Here is a 21,048-nt window from a genome sequence, read left to right as displayed (position 1 = left end):
TTGTTCGATAAGATAGTTTAGTATTCATTATTGTGAGAAAACCTTAGTTTGAGTGAAGTAATTATCTCTCATTCTTGTCGCTATGAGGTTTGATCAAAATTGGAAACATGAATTTAAACTTTTTTTAGATATACATATTCCAAAAACCTTCTTTAATAAGATTGTGTGATAAAAATGTTATAAAATATTTCTTCCATCTTAAAATAAGTGCCACATTAAAAAAAAAAATATTTATCCCAAAATAAATGTCAAGTTAACTTTTTAACATATATTAAATAATTTTTTCTCATTAATATTTCTAATAAATACCATTTTAGTTTTTTTAATATTGTAATATTGATAATAAGATTAATTTTGTAAAATTATTATTTTTATTTATTTATTTATTAACTTTTTTTAGTTGGTGTAAAACAATTTAAGATGATAGTTATTTTAGCATGAAGTATTGTACATAATTCATAATTGTGAGAAAATGTACAGAATATTTCTTAAATTTTGCAAAATTTTGATACATAAAAACTTATGGATGAGTTTTGTAGATATATGCTTTTCGAGAATCAAGCAAAACTTTAAAGCTGGATGCACAAATTATCATACTTTGGGAGGAATCCTTGCTCGCTATTGGTATGAACTACCTATCCTAGATAGTGAGTTACTAGCTGTATGACACGCCTAAGAGGCAAGAACCTCCTTAAAAAGTTCGACTAAAGACAGTCTCTGAGGAAGTGTTGAGATTTGAACAAAGTTGGGGGGGGATGAATGTAGGGATCAAATAGGATTTCAATATGATCACATAACTGTGATGTATGCCATTTCCAACATTTTAATTACCTAAACATAACTGAAGTAAGACAAAAAAGGTTATTATCTAATTGGATATTTTTTTCTATTATTATTTTGTGTGTGTATTCTGATTGGTTCTGATTAAAAAAGGTGGTCCAAATGTATTTTTTTTTATCTTTTCAAAATTTTATTAATTAAATAAGGGGAAATAAATAAATTTCATTTTCAATCGGGGGGCTAGGAGAATCACTGTCACGTTCAAATGATGAATCAAACCTAATACCTTCGCTTTCAGGTTGTTTCCAATATGTTTTTCATTTTTATACTTCAGTTAAAGCTCAAGCTATAATGGAAATAAATAAATAAAATCTTTGCGATACGTTTGGGAGTTGGGAAAGAAAAGAGAGAGAGGAATAAAATAAATAGGCCACCGGAGATAGTGTTTAAAGTTTGAACAATATTCTGTTCACGACAAAATTTTTTTTTGTTAAACCCTTATTGAGAACTTGCAATTGAATATCTTAATCACGTAAGTTAAGCTCACGTACAGGGCACAGTATTTTCTTCTTTTATTCTCTAACTTGTACTTTTTAAGAACTTTTGTTAAGACACACACATTAACAAAATTCTTTTAAGAATTACATGATAATTCCTAGCATCATTTTCTCTTAATTCAACAAAAAAAGAGTATCCTTTCTCTTATTGTTGGAAAGTTTTAGACAAGATTTAGTTATAACATTTCATTTCCCCTCCTTTTCATTGCTTCTCATGCATTCGAATATAAAAATAGGAACCAATGTATATATAGGCAATGAGTATTTAACATGTCAATTGTTTCATACTTCTGGGTAAAGTTAGTAGCTAGGGAAGAGATCCTCTCTTTAGTGGAAATAAATTTGATTATATATCACAATCTCATTATTTTTTTAACTTTATAATAAAAATATTATATTGATAAAATTATTAAAAGACTAAGACCTCATGTAATAGTATATAAAGTTACTATGGAGAATCTATTTCCTAAGTTGGTGTGTTTAGGGAATGACTCATAAATGTCAGCTAAACTAGAGAGTACTGTTTGGTTGGCTGGAGGAGTTAAACTGAAATTTGGTTATAGGTCATCGTTTTGGATAACAAAAATAAGAAAAAATGTATGGAAGGAAGAAAGAAAAATTAATAAAAAAAAAATTGTATGAATTGACCAATTGATCAGTATTATTTTAGTTTCTCCTTAGTCCTCTGAATTGAAAAATAAATTATTTCTACCTCTTTTAGACTAAATTAAATCATCTATTACCTTTTTTTTCGTTAACAATGTTAATTTTAATTAATATAACATTTTTCAAAGACTATCAAATGTTACCAACTTGACCAAGTTAGTGTGGTGAATTAACAAAAGATAACTTGATCTAATAAAGAAACTTTCAATGAAGAAAGTAAAACTTTTTTAACTTATCATATTAAACCGAACAAAATGACCGTCAAGTTTTAGACTTTTAGTCTTTTAAAATAAGATTGTTACTTTTGTTAGATTTCATCTTAAAATTGATTGACATTAAGTAAAGTTATTCAAATGATATATAAGTTACACTCCAAGAATTGAGACAGTCGATATGAAACTTGACTATTTCCCAGTAACTTTTATATTCCTGACCTTTTTTTAGTATATTCTTTTTTATTTTATTATTTAACCTTACTGTTAAATATTCAAACTGATCAGAAGTTCAAACCAATAAACACGCTCATATGGTATCATTAAATGTGAGCTTTCACAGTCAATACATCTGATGTATAATTGTCATGATATTAATTGATAAGATGCAACGAATTTAATATCTTTAAATATCAGCAAAACAATCAAGTCCAAAGGGTCATGGCAAGGAGCAAAATTATCATTAACTGATGCAAAAAAAGCTATGTCTAAGTAAAAGGTGTGATGATTATTATCGATCATTAATTACTACCATGCACTTACATGGTCTATCCCCTCTCTTTTCTTGTAACCATTCTTGGGTCGATATCACATTCAAGTGCATCAAAGTGCATGCCATTGAATGACCACTTCTCATATAACTTCTTAGACATAGTCACAAAGCTCTGATCTTCGATCCATATAGTAGTGGATAATATATCATTCTGGCAATATGAAGTGAATTGCTTCCCTGAAAAAGAGAAGCTTATTAACATAAAGTAAAATAATACAAGCATATGATGATATGAAATCAATTCACAATAAAATGAAAAAAAAAAACTAATAGAAAATGCCGAGTCTTCCTGAATCTGAAGAAAATTCGGCCAATGAGCATTGATAAATGAATTGATAAAAAATGCATGCAAGTATCCTTATCAAGAAAGACATACATGTATGGGTTCATGCCCTTCGAATCACCAAAGACATATCTCCTGCTGAGATTAGTCTTGAAGTTCTTCTAATGTTCTCCTATATATTAGATCAATTTCCTTTTCAACATTTTAGAATTTGCAACATCGTAGACTACAATACACACATACAATGACGAAGTTAATAAATATAATAATTACGCAATATATAGTGAATATCATGATATACTATACCATGTCTCATTCACATGGTCCTCTATGTGATCTTATTCATTCTTTAGGATGGTCAGTTTATTATGTCCTGTAAGGGCGACATATTGGTAAAAAAAATAAAAATACTCACGTGTGGCCTTAATGGTTTTTTAGATGGATCAAATTCAATACATATCTTCTCCTCACCCTCACCGCTACCACAACTTAGATAAGCTCCTTCAATTATGTGTGCATCTACCTTTCTTACAAATAGACTAATTTCCTAACTTAAAACTCGAATGAACAAGACTCTCCACGTGCTATTAAGACAATAAAATAAAATTGTTCACAACCAATAATTATCCAATATCTTGAATTATCAAGCAAGACAACCATTTATAAACCTATAATTCCCAAAATGCAACCATGCAAATTGTGCATCGCCTAGAAACTGATGCAAATTGATTCAAAGAAAACTGCAACCAATATATTAGAGACACAACTTGAAGAGACACAATTCAAAACAAGCAATCATTAATTTTTTTTTTCAATTTTTTCCTCTTTCATACAATGCACAATTTTCTTTTAGTTTTTAATTTTTACTAAGATATAATGTGGATACAAAGACATAATGCAGACATAGAGACACAATTCAAAGTAAGCAATAACTTTTTTCATTTTATATTGTGTGTTTCCTAATTTCTCACCCTTTATTGCATTGCATTCCTTGGATTGTTATATTTTATTCTCTTTACTTTGGTGTTGTTAGATCAACATTGATCCTCATGATTAGTTAAAGTTACAATTACATGATAGAAAGAGATAATTCACACAAAAGTTTAGTAGAAACATTAATTTTCTCACTATCATATTACTTAAGGCGATGCATATATCAATATATTTTTTGTCATTGATTACCTAAGGTAGCCAACGAAGATGGTAAAATTTAGGGACTTAATTGACTAATTTTTTTATTAGTTCCTTTTTTATTAATAATATTAGAAATTAAAATAACTATAATATGTTTAATTTTATGAATCAAATTGATTGATAATTATTGAAGTCCGAAACTAAATTGATTCTTTTATAACACCAGACTAAATAGTATCAATTTTAAATTGATATTTTCCTAAAAAAGGATACGAAAGGGGACTCGATTCTTCTATAAGAAAAGAAGACAGAATTTCAATTTTAAGGGGTGACTTGATTTTTTGGTTAATGAATCTTTATTTAAAAATGGGAGGAAAACGATAAGAGAAAGATTTCATGGCATGCATCATCCACACACTATTTCTTTATATTAGCAACTCCTTGCAACTGCATGGCCACTATTTCCATTATATGGGGTTTAACTACATGAACCCAACACACCGGGTTCCACGAAGAATGACATTCTAAGATACAGATGAAAGGAAATCCCCGTGTCATAAATTCCATTGATTCAATAGGACTAGTCCTTTTCATCAAAAGCCTTACCTTACTATCACTGATCTTGTATAAGACGAAGTTGAATAGTTGAAAATGATAGTAAGTCACAAATAATTATATTTCTATGGCCTATTCCTTAATTACAAGCTGATGTTAACTTCCAAGGGACCCTTTAACCTGACCTTTAGATGTGATCGGTTTTCCTAGAAGATTGAAGACATTGAATGAATTGAAGTTGAGTTTAAGCCTCTCCTGCCATGATTCATTTTTCTAGCATTATTCATATGTAAAGAGTTTAAAAAATTTAACTTAAAACTTTAGGTCCAACTTGATTCCTTGTACATATTGTATTCTTTCTATGGCAAAAAAGATTACAGCTAGCTAACTACACTCATCATGTATAAACTTTTTTACCATCAAAAGCTGTACTCCAATAACATTTTCCAATTTTTACCATTCGAATACATTCAAGTGGGAGCAATTCTTATTTTACCTTCCTGATTTAATGTGTCACACAGCAGCCAAGTGTCTCCAGCCATTAGTTTTTTTGCATTTCAAAGCTTGTGGGCTACTTGCAATATCAATATGTAACACAATCCACACACGTCTAAAATGCACCATTATTGTCTATTTTTGTCGCATAGCACCAATCTATTTTATTTAATTTCTTCATTAAGGGTCTATGTCAATTAATACTCCTACCTTTTTTTTTCCACGACCTTTTAGAGAGTTCAAACTTCAAACCCATTTTTGTAAGTGGATATGTCTTTGTACTCTCACCGTACAAATTAGGCGCACTAACTAATGTTTATTGCAGCAAAATATTATTCTCATAAGTCTTGAATCAAGTGCTTTTTCTTGCCCCCCTCACTCTATAAATAAACATCGAAGGTGGCTAGTGTAGGAACCTAATTAAGCAACAACAGCATCATATCTATCTCTTGTGCCACTATTATTTTTTCATTTCAAGAGAGAGAGATGGCATCTCCAAACACAAACCAGGAGAAAGCAGGGGTGCTAGGTCGAGTATTGGCCTTGCCAAAAGTTGTTAAGGGGAAGGTGTTGAGCATTTGTAGGTTAACAAAGGAGATAGCACAAGATGATCCTAGAAAAGTGATTCATTCACTAAAAGTAGGACTTGCAATCTCACTGGTTTCTCTATTCTACTACTATCAACCACTATATGAGAATTTTGGTCTTTCAGCAATGTGGGCTGTGATGACTGTAGTGGTGGTTTTTGAGTATACAGTCGGTAAGTTTAATTAATTTGTGCATATATTTTAATCAATGATCATATATATATATATATATATATATATATATATATATATATATATATATATATATATATATATATATATATATATATATATGTATGTATGTATACCAACCCATATTTGGCTTTGTTTATTTATTCATTTGTTGAACTAATTAGCTAACTAATATATGTATGTATATGACACATTTTTAGGAGCCACTCTAGGAAAAGGTTTGAATAGGACAATTGCAACATTGGCTGCTGGTGCTCTTGGTGTTGGGGCTCATTACTTAGCTAGCCTATCGGGTGCAACAGGGGAACCTATATTGATTGGAGCGTTTGTCTTCGTGCAAGGTAAAAAAAAGAAAGTTATATACCAAACAAATAAAGTAAATAATTAATAATGATAATGATAATAATATTTTAAGAAAAGAAAAAGACCAAAAGAAAAAAAGCTGTTGGACTAGCTATCTTCAATCAATCATTGTTGATTTTGTAATGGTTTTGATCATTGTTTTGTGTTTTGCTTATTTTTGCAGCTGCCATAGCATCATTCATAAGGTTTTTTCCGAAAGTGAAAGCAAGATATGACTATGGGATGCTTATATTCATCTTGACATTCTCTTTGATATCCGTGTCTGGTTTTCGAGAGGTTGAAGTGTTGGAAATGGCACACAAGAGGCTATCAACCATATTCATAGGGGGTTCTGCTTGTGTGATGATTTCCATTTTTGTTTGCCCTGTGTGGGCTGGTGAAGAATTCCACTATTCCATTGCTCACAAGTTGGAAATACTTGGCTATTTCTTGGAAGGTTAGATTTAATAGAAAATAATTGCACGGATAAAGTTCTAAATAATTACTAGATAGTGCTATCTTTATAACAAGAAAATGGAAAACTTACCTTAAGTACTCATAACTTGTTATATTTTTTACAGCTTTTGTACGTGTATACTTCACGATGTCAAAAGAAGGAGAATCTGAAGACAACAAAGGAGATTCTAAAGACAAGTCGTTTTTAGAAGGCTATAAAACGGTTCTCAATTCCAAAAGTGTTGATGACTCTCTGGTGAGTGTGCTTTATATATATATATATATATATCATACTTGTTCAGGTAAATGAAAATCTCATGCACATGTCTCATTTAGTTTAATTTATTTATTGTGCAGGCCAATTTTGCAAAATGGGAGCCAGGTCATGGCAAGTTTAGATTTCGTCATCCTTGGGACCTATACCTCAAAGTTGGTGCTCTTTCTCGCCAATGTGCATATCGAATGGAAGCTCTAGATGCACACATCAACTCTGATATCCAAGTATACATCATGAATCTAATTAATATATCTTTTAACATCCTACGTCCAAGTAAAATATTATTGAATAGTATTAACTTGTATGAATACGAGAAATTATTATACAGTTTCACCCTACCATATGTTTATATATAGTGAAGTTTCCATCAATCTTCAGGTGACTATAACTGAAGTTTTCAATCTACAAGAAAGAGTCAATAATAATATTCCGTTACATATCACGTGGTGATTAATTAGAACAATAATAATTCTAGACCATACAATAATTTCTCTTTTTACAGGGACAAAAATGAATAAATAATTGACATTTCAACTATTGTAGTTCTAATCATACAACCAAATGAGTTTGCATGTATTGGAATATAAACTTTATTACATATGGTTTATGATTACATATATATTGACAATGTTTTTACTTATGGCAACTTTTGTAGGGGTCCCAAGAAATGCGTTCCACCATCCAAGAGCAATGCTCAGAAATGTGTTTGGAAGCTAGCCAGGCCTTTAAGGAACTAGGATCATCAATCAGAACAATGACCATGCCATCATCTTCAGACACACATGTTGCAAACGCAAAAGCTGCAGTGAAGAGCCTCAAGACATTGCTCCAATCAAGTTCATGGAAAGAAACAGACCTTTTATCACTCATACCAGCTGCAACAGTGGCTTCACTACTGATTGATATAGTCGAATTCACGGAAAAAATAGCAGATTCAGTTAATAATCTTGCAACCCTCACACATTTTGAAGTTGTAGATACAGATAAATCCTCAACAAAAGCGCAACAACCATCACAATCATCTCCACACTGTGAATGTGTTGAACCGGGTCCCAAGACTGATAGCCTCCAACTCGTTATTCTAATTGAGGACTCAGCGCTAGCTGTGTCAGATAGTGAAAAATCGAACAGAGTTTGACAATTGATAGACGTAAAGGATTGTAATAATATTATATATCATTGCTAACAAAAAAATAATATTGTATTACACCATATTATTGAGTATTCGGAAGGCATACCCTTATGTTGTCTAGACCGTGAGGGGTATCATAAGTACATTAATAATGTCAAATTTGTATTTCTGAGTCAATTTCAATTGATTAGTGAGGATCATTTGTCATTTTAGTTTTCTTGTGTGGCTCTAACATCATGTTAAGGTATTTTTTGTACTCTGAATCGGAAAATGTTAAAGACTCTCCATTTTAATTTATTGTTTTGTCCAAATCTCCTTTTGCTTAGAACAGACAATATTAACAAGTGCAAATGAAGAACCAAAGTATCACCAGTTTAAATTTGAGTTAGTTATCACCAAACACTAGGATTAACTGGTATAAAATTGTTCTAGTTTAACTGATGATTTCGAGTTTACATTCCAAAGTTGTTATTACAAGTTGTCTATGGTAGTTTTAGTTGACTCTAGTACAAACTTTGGTACCAAATTTTTTTGATTAGGTTACTTAACTAGATCAAAAGTAGCTAGATTAAATGCTGAACGTGTGATGCTAGAACTCAAAACATAAATAAGCTAGGCAGCTTAATTCAACTTGGCAACTACTTACTAATGCTACTATGCAGCAATGATCAGAACATTTTAAGCAAGAGTGTGAATAACCAGCAATTAATACCAATATGGTTTTTGTAAATCACATGCCTGTCAATTTCTCCATGTCGTGAGTGGTCAATATAAACACACACAAGTGCAATGTACGGAACGTGATAACCATGGAAACCCCTTTGGGTCAAGCTATCATAATTAAAAACTTGATTTCATTAATCAAGCACTTATCATGATTATTCCCTCTGAAACCCGGGATGATTATTTTAATTCTGCCTACATGCACATAGGTATGGTCATGACTCAAGAGTATGTATGGCACATGTCTTGTTACCTCTTCTCAGGTGGAAAAGAAAGTGGAGTCACCTTAGTGGGTTGATGCTTTTCACCGGCCCATTAATTGAATGAAATGATAATTTGCTTTCATCAACCAATATATAGAGTGTCATATCATATATATGCATTATACTGCTAATATGGTAATACCTGTTCTGTTAAATTTCCCTACTAAAAATAAACCTCACAATATTTACTTTTCTTATGGATATAAACTCCCTTTATACCCCAAGCACATAGGTGGTTATCTAGTCAATTAGTTATGGTGCTGATGATTTTTCATTACCTGCATAGTTGTGGCCATTATTCATCAAACATTATCCAAGGCTCTATATAATGGTGCATCATAAAAAAAGGAATATTCTAGACTCTTCAAAAATATCTGCAGCAAATTTTATAAACCATTCAAAAATAAAATATAAAAGCATACAATTATTTTCTGGCCTATGTACTTCTATCAATTGAAATTATAACTCCAATCATACACTACCCTAAAAAATACTACTTGAACTATTTATTTTCGCAATTTATTTTTCTGGAAATAGATCAATAATTCTCCAACTCTCATAGAACTTCTATAACTAGCTCTAGATCATACCTCTTTTTTTCTCTCCTTTTTATCCGGTATCTCAATAACATTTAAATATGAGACAAAATAATTCAACTATAGATGGAAAAAATAATTATTTGACAAAAAAGAGGCACTGACATATACATTACGAAAAACTGAAAAAGACTAGTACATGTATCCAGACACAGTATTTACACGTGAAGATATGCGCACACACGTATCACTTTCTAGTTGCTAGTAATAGAGTTCCTCACCTTTCACCGGAGTATATATATATATATATATATATATATATATATATATATATATATATATATATATATATATATATATATATATATATATATATATATATCCTCTAAAATGATTGAAGTTCAATTCTAATCTGTTTAAAAAAATTGGTATGATTTTCATTTCTCTATTTTTAAAATATTTTTTGGTTCCTCTAAATTTAAAATATATTATTTTTTTCCTTAAAATACTTTAAATAACTCTTTATATAAGTGTAAAAATGATTTAGACAACATTTAAAACAAAAAAAATACATTTTAAAATTAGAGAGACCAAAATAATATGAAAAATGATTTATCATTAATTAATGATTATCAGAATAACTACATACGTCTTAAGGTAATTTTATATATAGGTATGGCATATAGCTTAAATAGAACATCCTTTTCAGTTTAAATGAAGCTAATATAAATTGATTTTTCAAATTATTTTACTTTTCTATATTTTAAAATGATATCACAAGCATAATTACTTCCCAACTTGATGGCTAGGCAAACTCAGAGACATGTATAATTAGTTTAATCAACTTTTAAATATCTCAATTTAATAAATCAGACCTTAAATTATAAATAAGTTTATTAATAAATAAAGATTAGTACTTGAAATATATTGTACTGATTTATATGTTTATTTTCCCATTTAAGATTAATACAAGAAACAATATTTATATTTTTATTAAATAAATTTTATATAATTAGGTAATTATTTGTTTAGAAAATTTATAAAATTAATCATTGAAAAAATTAAAAATATTAAAAATAATATTTAAATGATGAACAATATAAAAGGTAGAAATAAAAAATAAAAATAAATACAAAACAAAGTGAAGTTCTAATTTAAATTAAGCATACAGACATCTATCAGCTGAGAATCTTAGCACAACAACTTTTTTTTATACGATATTATTATTAGTGTGGCTCCTAAATAAAATTATATGGCTTCATTATATTTGTTTATGCTATCTCAGTAGTTTAATAAATTTTATATATTCAAATTTAGTACATTAAATTTTTAAGTTTATAATTTAGTCATTTGTTCGCTTTCTATTTACATACAACCCTCGAATCTTTATTATTAATTCTTCAAACAATTAGAAGAATTTGAGAATAAGAATTAATTTTAAAGGTTCAGAACTTGAAATTTTAACAAAATTTGAAAGATTTTATACCAGAGATTTTGAGACTTTTTGCCTAATGATTTATAGAGAAACAAAATATAGCTGGTCACTTTAGTCATCACCAGTCAATGAGGACAGTTGTTTTGTAAAAAAGGAAGGATCAGTGAGGATTCATGTTATGTTATGACTAAATTTTCAATTCTATTTTTAAATACAAAGTGCGTTCAGACTCCATAGTGACCACAGATTGAACATGCTAAAGTGCGAAAAAAGCAGAAACAGTGTAAGACAAAAAGTGGACTCTGAGGTGTCCTCCACTGCTATACTATACTTCTTCTACTGCTACGAGTTTTGAAAACTGAGAAACAAAAGTTCTTTATTTGCAATCGAAAGTGAAGAAATTATTATGAGCTTCTTTGATTTGTTATAGCAGATATCCCTTGTTCATAAATAATCTCCTACGCTTATCATATCTAGAATCTAGTCAATTTGTTTACTCGTCGGATATTTTTCTCCCAATTTATTTTATATCCAAATATTAGTTATTTTTTATCAGTCAGATAAAAGACACAAATCATTATCATGTGTATCAATTGTCATTATCATGTGTATCAATTGTTGTTGTTAATTAAATAGTTTATATAATGTAACAACTTATATGAGTTGAGTCCTGAATTTTTATTATTAGTAAGTAGAAGATAATTGCACTAATAGCTATAGTTAAACAATGTTAATATATATCCAATCAATTTTAGTAAGTCGAATAAAATAACATTTGGTGTCTTTAAAAATGATCGATATAAATCATATTAGATTAGTGTTAAAGGGCTGGGAGCAGAAGATTTTTTTTTTTTTTTACAATGAATTCCCGACACTGTTGGATTATTAAAAAAGAAAAAACTAGGACCCGGAATTAGATTATTACAAACTGCAAGATTTAAAAGTAATATTAAAATGAAGCGAGATGAGAATGAAACCACTAACATTAACATGGTTGACACATAATTGTTCTTTAGATATGTGATCAGAAGTATAATTCTCATATTTGCGGATATGAAAAATATTTGTTGAGATATATCTCCTTTAAAATAAATTTTACTATCTCAAGGAATTATTCTATAATTGTACGAATGTGTTATGGGACCTCCGATTAGGATTTTTTTACCAGAACTCCGTTAGCACTTGTACGGCTGGCCAATGATTGGTTGCAGCAATGTGAAACATATCTATATATACAGCTTTAATGTATAAATAAAACACAGAATTACATTCTTATTCCGGTCTTTTTCCTTAACTAAATCATAATAATTGGTTTGACCTGATGTTCCTGTACCTGAGCACAATACCATGCAGTTTACCACGGAATGTCTTGAGGGGGCTGTCCATCGCCTTACTCAGAACCATGCTTCCCTCTCGCAAGCTCAGTTCACCATGAACACTAAGATCGACTCCATTTTGGAGCGTCTTGTGGCACTCACAGTCCAACCAACCTCACCCAAAGCTCCCCCCACCCCCTTCCACACTCTTCCTCATATCAAACTTGATATACCACGATTTGACGAGTAAGACCCATTAGGATGAATTTTCAAAATCTCTTAGTATTTTTATTACCAAGGCATACCGGATAATGAACGCCTCATTGTCGTCTCCTTCTATATGGAAGGTATTGCGCTTTCCTGGTACCAATGGATGTCCCGCAATGGCTTTCTTAATTCGTGGCCGATGATGCTCCAAGCGTTGGAGTCTCGGTTCGCCCCTTCATTCGATGATGACCCTCATGGTGCATTGTTCAAGCTCCATCAACGAGGTACAATCAACGATTACCTCACCGAGTTTGAGCGACTGGCCAATTGTACAATGGGCCTTACTCCACCCTTTCTTCTCAGTTGCTTCATTTCCGGCCTAAACCTCGTTTATATCGCGAAGTCCAGGCCCTACAATTTATATCTCTGTCACAAGTTGTCGCACTGGCTAAGCTATAGAAGGATAAGCTTCAGGATTGTCGTCGTCCCACTCATTCATCTTATTTTTCTCCTATTTCATCGGCACTGTCTCCATGCCCTTCATCCTCCCACCCTACCACCAAAGCCATGTTGAAGCACCTCTCATCCGAAGAATTAGCCATTCGCCGAGACAAGGGATTGTGTTACCATTACGACGACAAATGGTTCTAGGGCCATCGTTGTCAGCCACGTCTCCAACATCTCATCGTGGATGATGAAGAGGATTCGATGGCACCGTCCCTTCCTATACCCATTGAAATCCAAGGCGACTCCTCTTCACTGGAAATATTTCTCGGGGCCAATCCGCAACTAAGCCTCAACGCGCTTGTTGGAATGCCTACACCGGAGACTTTTCAAGTCTACGGTCTCATTAATCACCATCGTGTCACGATCCTTGTCGATGAAGAAAGCACTCACAATTTTATCCAATCTCATGTGGCCACATTCCTGGATCTCCCGTCATCTTCGACCCACCACTACATGTCATGGTCGGTAAAGGTGGCACTATAACCTATGTCACCACCTGCTCCCAGGTTCCCATTGCTATTCAGGGTCACAAATTTACCCTGGACTTGTATGCCTTATCACTCAGTGGTGCAGATTTGATTTTGGGGGTTCAGTGGCTCAAGCTTTTGGACCCCATTATGATGGACTACAACACTCTCACCATGTCTTTCTTTCATATAGGCCACCCCGTGACCATTCACGTAGATGTACCCATATACCCTTCCTTGGCATTGACCCAATAGGTGAAAAGAATGTTTCACACAAAAGTCATAACGGCCCTGTTCCAGTTGGCGATAGTTTCTAACCTTGCCTAAATCACCCATCACTATGATCTAGTCGACAACCAACCACCACTTGAAATCACCATTCTCCTCAAATGTTTTGCAGCATTATTCCAGGAACCCACCACCATTCCCCCTTCCCATACCATTTCCCACCACATTCACTTTCTTCCCAATTCAAAACCCGTAAACGTAAAACTGTATCATTACCCCCATTGCCAAAAAACTGAATTAGAGAATCAAGTGGCCACAATGCTCATTGTCGGTTTAATCCGTTAAGTCATAGCCCATTTTCTTTGTCGGTACTACTCATAAAAAAGAAGGATGACAATTGGCAATGTTGCGTGAATTATCGCATTCTCAATGCCATTACGATGAAGGATATATCCCTTATGCCCACCATTGATGAACTTCTAGAAGAGCTGGGGCGCGCCTCATGTTTTTCTAAGCTTGACCTCCGACAGGGGTTCCACCAAATTCACATGGCGGAGGACGACATCCCCAAAATTGCTTTTCGCACCCATCAAGACCATTACAAGTTCAAGGTCATGTCGTTCGGTCTCTGCAATACCCCTTCCACATTTTAGGCCACCATGAATGAACTTCTCCGACCTTTCCTTTGTAAGTTCGTCGCAGTGTTCTTAGATGACATACTGGTGTATAGTTCTTTATTGTTGTTGCATTTGACACACCTTGAAGCAATTTTCACGAAGCTTTCTCAGAGCGAGTTCTATCTTTGGCGCTCCAAGTGCTTATTCGCGAGAAGTCAACTTCATTACCTCATGTCGTCACTGCACAGGGGATCGTGCCCGACCCAGATAAGATAAAGGCCATGCTGGATTGGCCCCCACCAACGACCACCACAAACCTTCGAGGCTTCCTCGGTCTCACCGAATTTTACAAAAGATTCATTCGAGGTTACACAGAAATCACCAACCCCTGACTGCCCTTTTGCGAAAAGATCAATTTTAGTGGCATCACGATGCTCAGGTTGCTTTTGATAAGCTCAAACACATAATGATGGAGGCTGTGATACTGGCTAATCCGGATTTTACCATTCCCTTCACCCTGGAAATGGACGCTTCGGGGGTGGCAATGAGAGTAGTCCTCCTTCAAAACTCTCACCCCATTGCTTATTTTAACAAGCTTCTTTGTCCTCAACTACAAAGGGCTTCGACGTACATAAGGGAACTCCATGTCATTACTTCAGTAGTGAGAAAATGGTGTCACTATCTAATAGGCAATCCCTTCATCATCCTTACAGACCATAAAAGCTTGAGGGAATTGATGTCACAGGTCATCCAAACCCTTGAACAACAAGTTTATTTGTCCAAATTGTTGGGGTACAATTATACTATCCATTATAAATCTGAGGCTAATAATGTTGTCGCCAATGCCTTATCTCATATCATTCTGGCGGCCAACCACTAGCTTTTGTCCTTGTCGTTGATGAATTTTGAATTTTTGGATCAATTGTGTCACTTTTTCCATGAAACTCTAACTTACACTAAACTCTTGCAACAAATACAGCAACAACCCAAGGCACATTCGGGTTTCACCATCCAAAAAAATCTTTTTTTTTTCAAGACAAGATATGGATTCCTTCGGCCCACCCATTCACTTCCATTTTATTGGAGGAATTTCACCAAACCCATTTGGGAGGACATATGGGTGTCGCCAAAACTCTCCATCAGCTGTAGGAAAATTTCTTTTGGCCTTAAATGTGTCAGGATGTTCATTGGTTTATCTCACACTACTCTATTTGTCAACAAACCAAATACGAGACTCGAAAACCCGTCAGGATACTTCATCCTTTACCTATCGCATCGTCCCCATGGGAGGATCTCTTTCTTGATTTCATCACTGACCTACCCCAATCCCATGGTTATACCACCATACTGGTTGTGGTTGCTCGATTCTCTAAGGGGGTTCATTGTGGCACACTTCTTTCCTGGCACACGACATACACAGTTGCTTTACTATTTCTGGACATGTTATGCAAACTCCATGGGTTTCCCTATAGCTTGGTATCAGATAGAAAGCCTTTATTTATCAATAACTTCTGGCACGAGTTATTTCAACTAAGTGGGATGAAGCTATGTATGAGTACCTCATACCACCCGGAAACGAGCGGCCAAACAGATGTGCTCAATAGAGTTTTGGAACAGTATCTCCAAGCTTTTGTTCACGATAAGCCCACTCAATGGTTCAAGTTCCTCACCTTGGCTAAATGGTCTTACAACACCTTTGTGCATACGGGCACTAGATTGTTGCCCTTCAAAGTAACTTATGGAAAACCTCCTCCTTTGATTCCCTTTTATCTGTGAGGTTCTTCCCTGGTGGAACTAGTGGATTCTTTATTAACCACTCGAGCCACACTCCATGAGCAATTGCAAAGATGACTCGCCAAAACCCAGGCCGCCATGAAACATTTTGCTAATACTCACCGTCGTTAATTCACATTTTCAGTCGATGATTGGGTTTATGTCCGTCTCTGTCGTACCGCTAATCGTCCATTACCTTCTATTACACTAAGTTGGTCAAGCGGTTCTATGGTTCATTCTTGAACAAATCGGCCCTACTGCGTATCGGCTTAAGCTATCAGAAACCTCCAAAATTCATCCAGTTTTCATGTCTCCCTGCTGAAGCTTCATTAGGGACAACTACCAGAGGATATCGGTACTTTACCTCCAACGAATTCAGATAACCACCCAATGATTGAACCTTTAATAATCCTAGACAAGAAATGAGATACCACCATTGCTTCGCCTTTGAAGCTCGTTCTGGTTCAGTGGTTGAGACTAGCACCGAAAGTTACCACCTGAGAGCGCTGGGATGACCTGAAGTTGCAATATCACCTTGAGGACAAGGTGATTTTTCCTGAATAGGGTGTTGTTAGCAAAACAGCCCACGAGCATATACCCAATAGGACACGCAGCAAACCAAGTGCACCTCAAGGATTACGTCCGAAGAAGATAAGAATCAGAAATCACCAAAATTACTGAAGAATCTTCCGAAATATTCTATCAGCAATTTTGTTATAATAAGTCAGGATTATTTTACTAGAATTCCGTTAGCACTTGTACGGCTGGCCAATGATTGGTTGCAACAATGTCAAACATATATATATATACAGCTTCAATGCATAAATAAAATACAGAGAATTACCTTCTTATTCCGTTCTTGTTCCTTAGCTAGATCAGAACATGTTCATACATGTAAGCATGAAATGTTTGATGTAGTGAAATACTACTAGTAGATAGCGGAAAGACACTTAAGTAATTACCGGCGTTGGCCATGTGGCATAGCCAATAGGTGTTCAGAACAAGAAATATTTTGACGTTCATAAAAAATGAAAATATAAACAAAATAGAAAAACGTAATACTCTGTGACTTTTTGTCTTGCTAGCTTGTTGCGTGTTGAATCATCAACGTTGTAAGTCACCGTTCTCAATCGAGTCAATCCTAACTTAAATTTCTTTGTCTTTTTTTCATTTCATTAAGAGTTTTAATAATTTAGAATCATATTAAATGTTGAATTTAATTGGAATATCTTCATGAGATAATTTATCGTATTATTACAAAAATTTTATTATCATATAATTAAAAGTTATCAATTTTTATAATAATTAATTTTAAAATTGCATTTAAAATAATTTCTAATCAATGAATGATATAAAATTATATAAACTAACAGTACATTAAAATTAATTTAAAAATATTTTAATTAGCGTCGTCTCTGATCCATATTCCCTTTTAGCATATTTTTTTATTTTAAATTTTTTATTTAAAAATATTTAAACGCAGCATGTTATTTTTTAAAGTTAATTAAATTTTTTATATATAAAATATAGTCTATTTAAAAAAAAAGTGTCTAACATTCATTTTTTTTCTTATATACCTAGAAAGTTTTATTTTAATACCTGTAATTAAATTGACTCTATTAAGTCAGAGTGTCACGTGTAAAGTATCACGTTACACATATTCACGTAAGCATCTTTTCACGTCATTAATTTTTTGTTTTTTTTTTCTTCTTAATTTTAAACAAAAGAAAGTAAGGAATGAGCAGCAAAACCAGCAAGTGTTCCAAGACAACATTTCGTTGAGGCATTGCCTCGAACACCTTTAAGACCTCATCGAAGCACTCAATTTCCACATACAACCCCAAAAGCGCGTTGTTCACCACTTGATCAGCTTCTCCAACATCATGTTTCACAATTTGGAAAATCCATATACAACCCCAAAACGCGAAATTCCCACATTAATATACAAGTTGGGGATGTTTAATCATAAGATACTCCCCTATAAATATACTGTTTTATTTTATAACCTCTTGCAAAATTCACTGCTCTTTTGAAATAAAGATAGATTTATGCGCATGTCGCGACCAAATTGCTTTGGTTTTTTCTGCGCATTGATTAATAAAATGCTACGAAAAACTGAACATATCAATCATGGGGTTCTCCAAGACTCTGTTTTGAGAACGAAGCAAGTGCAAGTGGAGTTTTCGGCCATGTTCCAAGGACCTTCTGGATATGCACGCGTGGAGGAAGAGAGAGATGCTTTCTTCTGGATATGCACGCGTAGAATGATAAAAAAAAATTGTTTGATTTAATTAACTTACAAAAAAAATGGCAGTATGTTTTTTATTAAATAAAATTTGAAAGTAAATTTACTTAATAAATCAATTAATTATCGATCAAACACTATTAATGAGTTAAATATGTCTAATTAGAACAATCAAATATTCAAATATATCAACCAAATTTCAATAAACTATAACTAGCATGAAAATTAGTATTTAATGATATATTTATATTTGGTATTACTCTTCTATTCTAAAACTACATAGATTAAAATAATTTTTATTATATATCACTATACAAATAATTGTTTTTGAAACTTAAAATTTTAATTAAGCTAAACTTATTAATGCCACTGAAACAAACAATAAGATATAAATAAGAATATATATCTAGGTTTATCTATTAAAAACACAATTTGATTAAAAAATTGAAATTTTCAAAATACAAAATTACTAATTCTTAATTCATAATCCTATAAAATAAAAGATTTTTTTTAGAGACATATAAAATAGAATATAAAACACAACTTTGGTTCTATCTTTTACATATCATAATCTTATAAAATATATTTGAATTGGATATTTTTCATATTTTTACTTTGATCAATAAAAAATATATCATATCAAATTTATATATCTCTTTGGAAAAGAAATGTACTAAATTAGATTATCCAGTTAAATTTATCATGAATAAAGATAATTTGATAAAAAAAATTGAGTTTCAACATTAATTAGAGCATATATAAAGGTAAGTAAATATAATTTTTTTATTTTGTCCGGTCCAATGTTATTTTCACTATATAAATTTAATATTTATTATTTCATAAGATGAAATATAAAAAATATTTGATATATACATAAATCCTATAATACAAAGTATTAACACTCTACCCTTTGTTTTAATGACGCATTTGAAAATTTTAGGAAATTTCAATTTCTACAATGCAATATTATTATCTCTTTAAGTTTTGTTTTCCTTCAGAATAAGTTTTAATACTCCATTTATCAACTATTTATAATAATAGAGTTTCTCACACCACATTCCGAAGATTTTAATATGATGTTACTATTTTTAAATAATAAAGTATACAATTTAATTTTATTTATAATTAATATTCTTAAGATTCAAACATTTATTTTCTTTATGATTTTCTTATAACTAATTTTTTTAATTCTTAACAAATTTGAGAAGTTAAAAGTAATAATAATGATTATTATTGTTAATAATTTTTATCTTATAAAATATAATAATTATTAATTGGTGGAATTAAAAGTAAATATTTTTAAAAATAGATTCTTCAACTCGTTAAGAATCTTTTTAAATTAAAAAAATTCTTTATTTATTAAAAAAATAAGCCTTTTATAAGTTTTATTATTTGAAAATAAATCTTTTATCTAAATTAAGCATTTTCACTATTAATTTTCAAAAGTATCTTATAATTCACAATTTTTTTTTGGTTTTGTGTGTGAATTCTATCTAAAGATATAATAATCAACAAATGTAATGTAAACGTAGTCAACACTATAACATGATTAATGGAAATAGGTGAGTTTAATTTTTGCTCCTAATGTAAGGATTTTTTTAATGGATAATTTGTAAGTAATTTTGAAATTATTGTCTGAGTCTTAAAATCTATTCTAATCTTAATAAACTCTGCGATCCAACTCAACAAAACTTCTACTCCAAAAAAAAAAAAAAAGAAGAAGAAGCATGATTAATGATTAAACCCCAAATTGAAATTAAATTAACGGAGTGGTGATGTCATGACGTGGGACGCAAAAAGAACAGTACAAATTTCAAAAAAAAAAAAAACAGTACAAATATTTCCTAACACGAATTTGTTAAGTGCGCAGACCAAATAACTATTGGTAAATATTTGTGTTTAAATTTAAAATTTATAAATATATATTAATTTTATTTTATAAAATAAAATATTTATTTTAGATTTTCTTAAGATTTTGTTTTAAGGAGTCAATTAATTTATTATGTTTGTTGTGATAACTGTAGATTGGTTTTTCAACGGTCATATTTTATTGTTGCAAAATGTCTATATATATATATATATTTCCTCTTTACTAAAAAGAACAGAGAGAACGTCTGGTTTCTTTCTCCCAAACAAAAAACAAAAGATTGTCTCTTTCTTCTCCTTATTTTTACGAGAGCAAGAGCATTGGTGTTCATAAGGTTCGGGGATTCTTTCGCTGCACACGATCGGAATCAACAGGTTGTCGTATCTTGGGAGAGGAGCGCAATCAAATTTTCCTACCAGTGCAGTGGGGCGTTTTCTCTTTAAGGATAGCGTTTACGCGCTTCAACCCAGGATAAATCTTTCTTCCCCTAATTTATTTTTTTTCCTTGTGCTTATTGTATGTCATAATGCATTATTCATGTGTTGTCAATTAAATTTATTTTGCTACTGTTATTTTGTTATTTAATTCAAGCCTGCATCTTCTTCGTATTTATTTTCCTTCATTTTTTGTTTTATTTTCCAAC

The 21,048-nt window shown here is 31.9% G+C and overlaps 1 protein-coding gene across 1 annotated transcript; it reads left to right on the top strand.

Annotated features, from left to right (window-relative positions):
• The first annotated feature begins 5,642 nt into the window (after window positions 1–5,642).
• Window positions 5,643–8,428, top strand: ALMT23 (aluminum-activated malate transporter family protein). Its single transcript, XM_003539803.4, has 6 exons — window positions 5,643–5,995; window positions 6,215–6,355; window positions 6,541–6,813; window positions 6,938–7,068; window positions 7,170–7,313; window positions 7,745–8,428. The coding sequence occupies exons 1-6, from the start codon at window positions 5,722–5,724 to the stop codon at window positions 8,225–8,227; spliced, it is 1,446 nt and encodes a 481-aa protein (XP_003539851.1). The 5' UTR covers window positions 5,643–5,721; the 3' UTR covers window positions 8,228–8,428.
• The last annotated feature ends 12,620 nt before the right edge of the window (window positions 8,429–21,048 follow it).

The sequence above is a fragment of the Glycine max genome, chromosome 12 (assembly GCF_000004515.6).
Source record: "Glycine max cultivar Williams 82 chromosome 12, Glycine_max_v4.0, whole genome shotgun sequence".
Taxonomy (NCBI): domain Eukaryota; kingdom Viridiplantae; phylum Streptophyta; class Magnoliopsida; order Fabales; family Fabaceae; genus Glycine; species Glycine max.
Note: the sequence above shows the minus strand (reverse complement) of the source record. Positions and strands in the feature narration are given on the sequence as shown.

Bases quoted from the DNA above. Each gene is read 5' to 3' on its own strand.
- ALMT23 (XM_003539803.4), top strand. From the start codon at position 5,722: ATGGCATCTCCAAACACAAACCAGGAGAAAGCAGGGGTGCTAGGTCGA. The intron at 6,814-6,937 runs GTTAGATTTAAT...TATTTTTTACAG, and splicing joins ACTTGGCTATTTCTTGGAAG to CTTTTGTACGTGTATACTTC. The intron at 7,069-7,169 runs GTGAGTGTGCTT...TTTATTGTGCAG, and splicing joins AAAGTGTTGATGACTCTCTG to GCCAATTTTGCAAAATGGGA.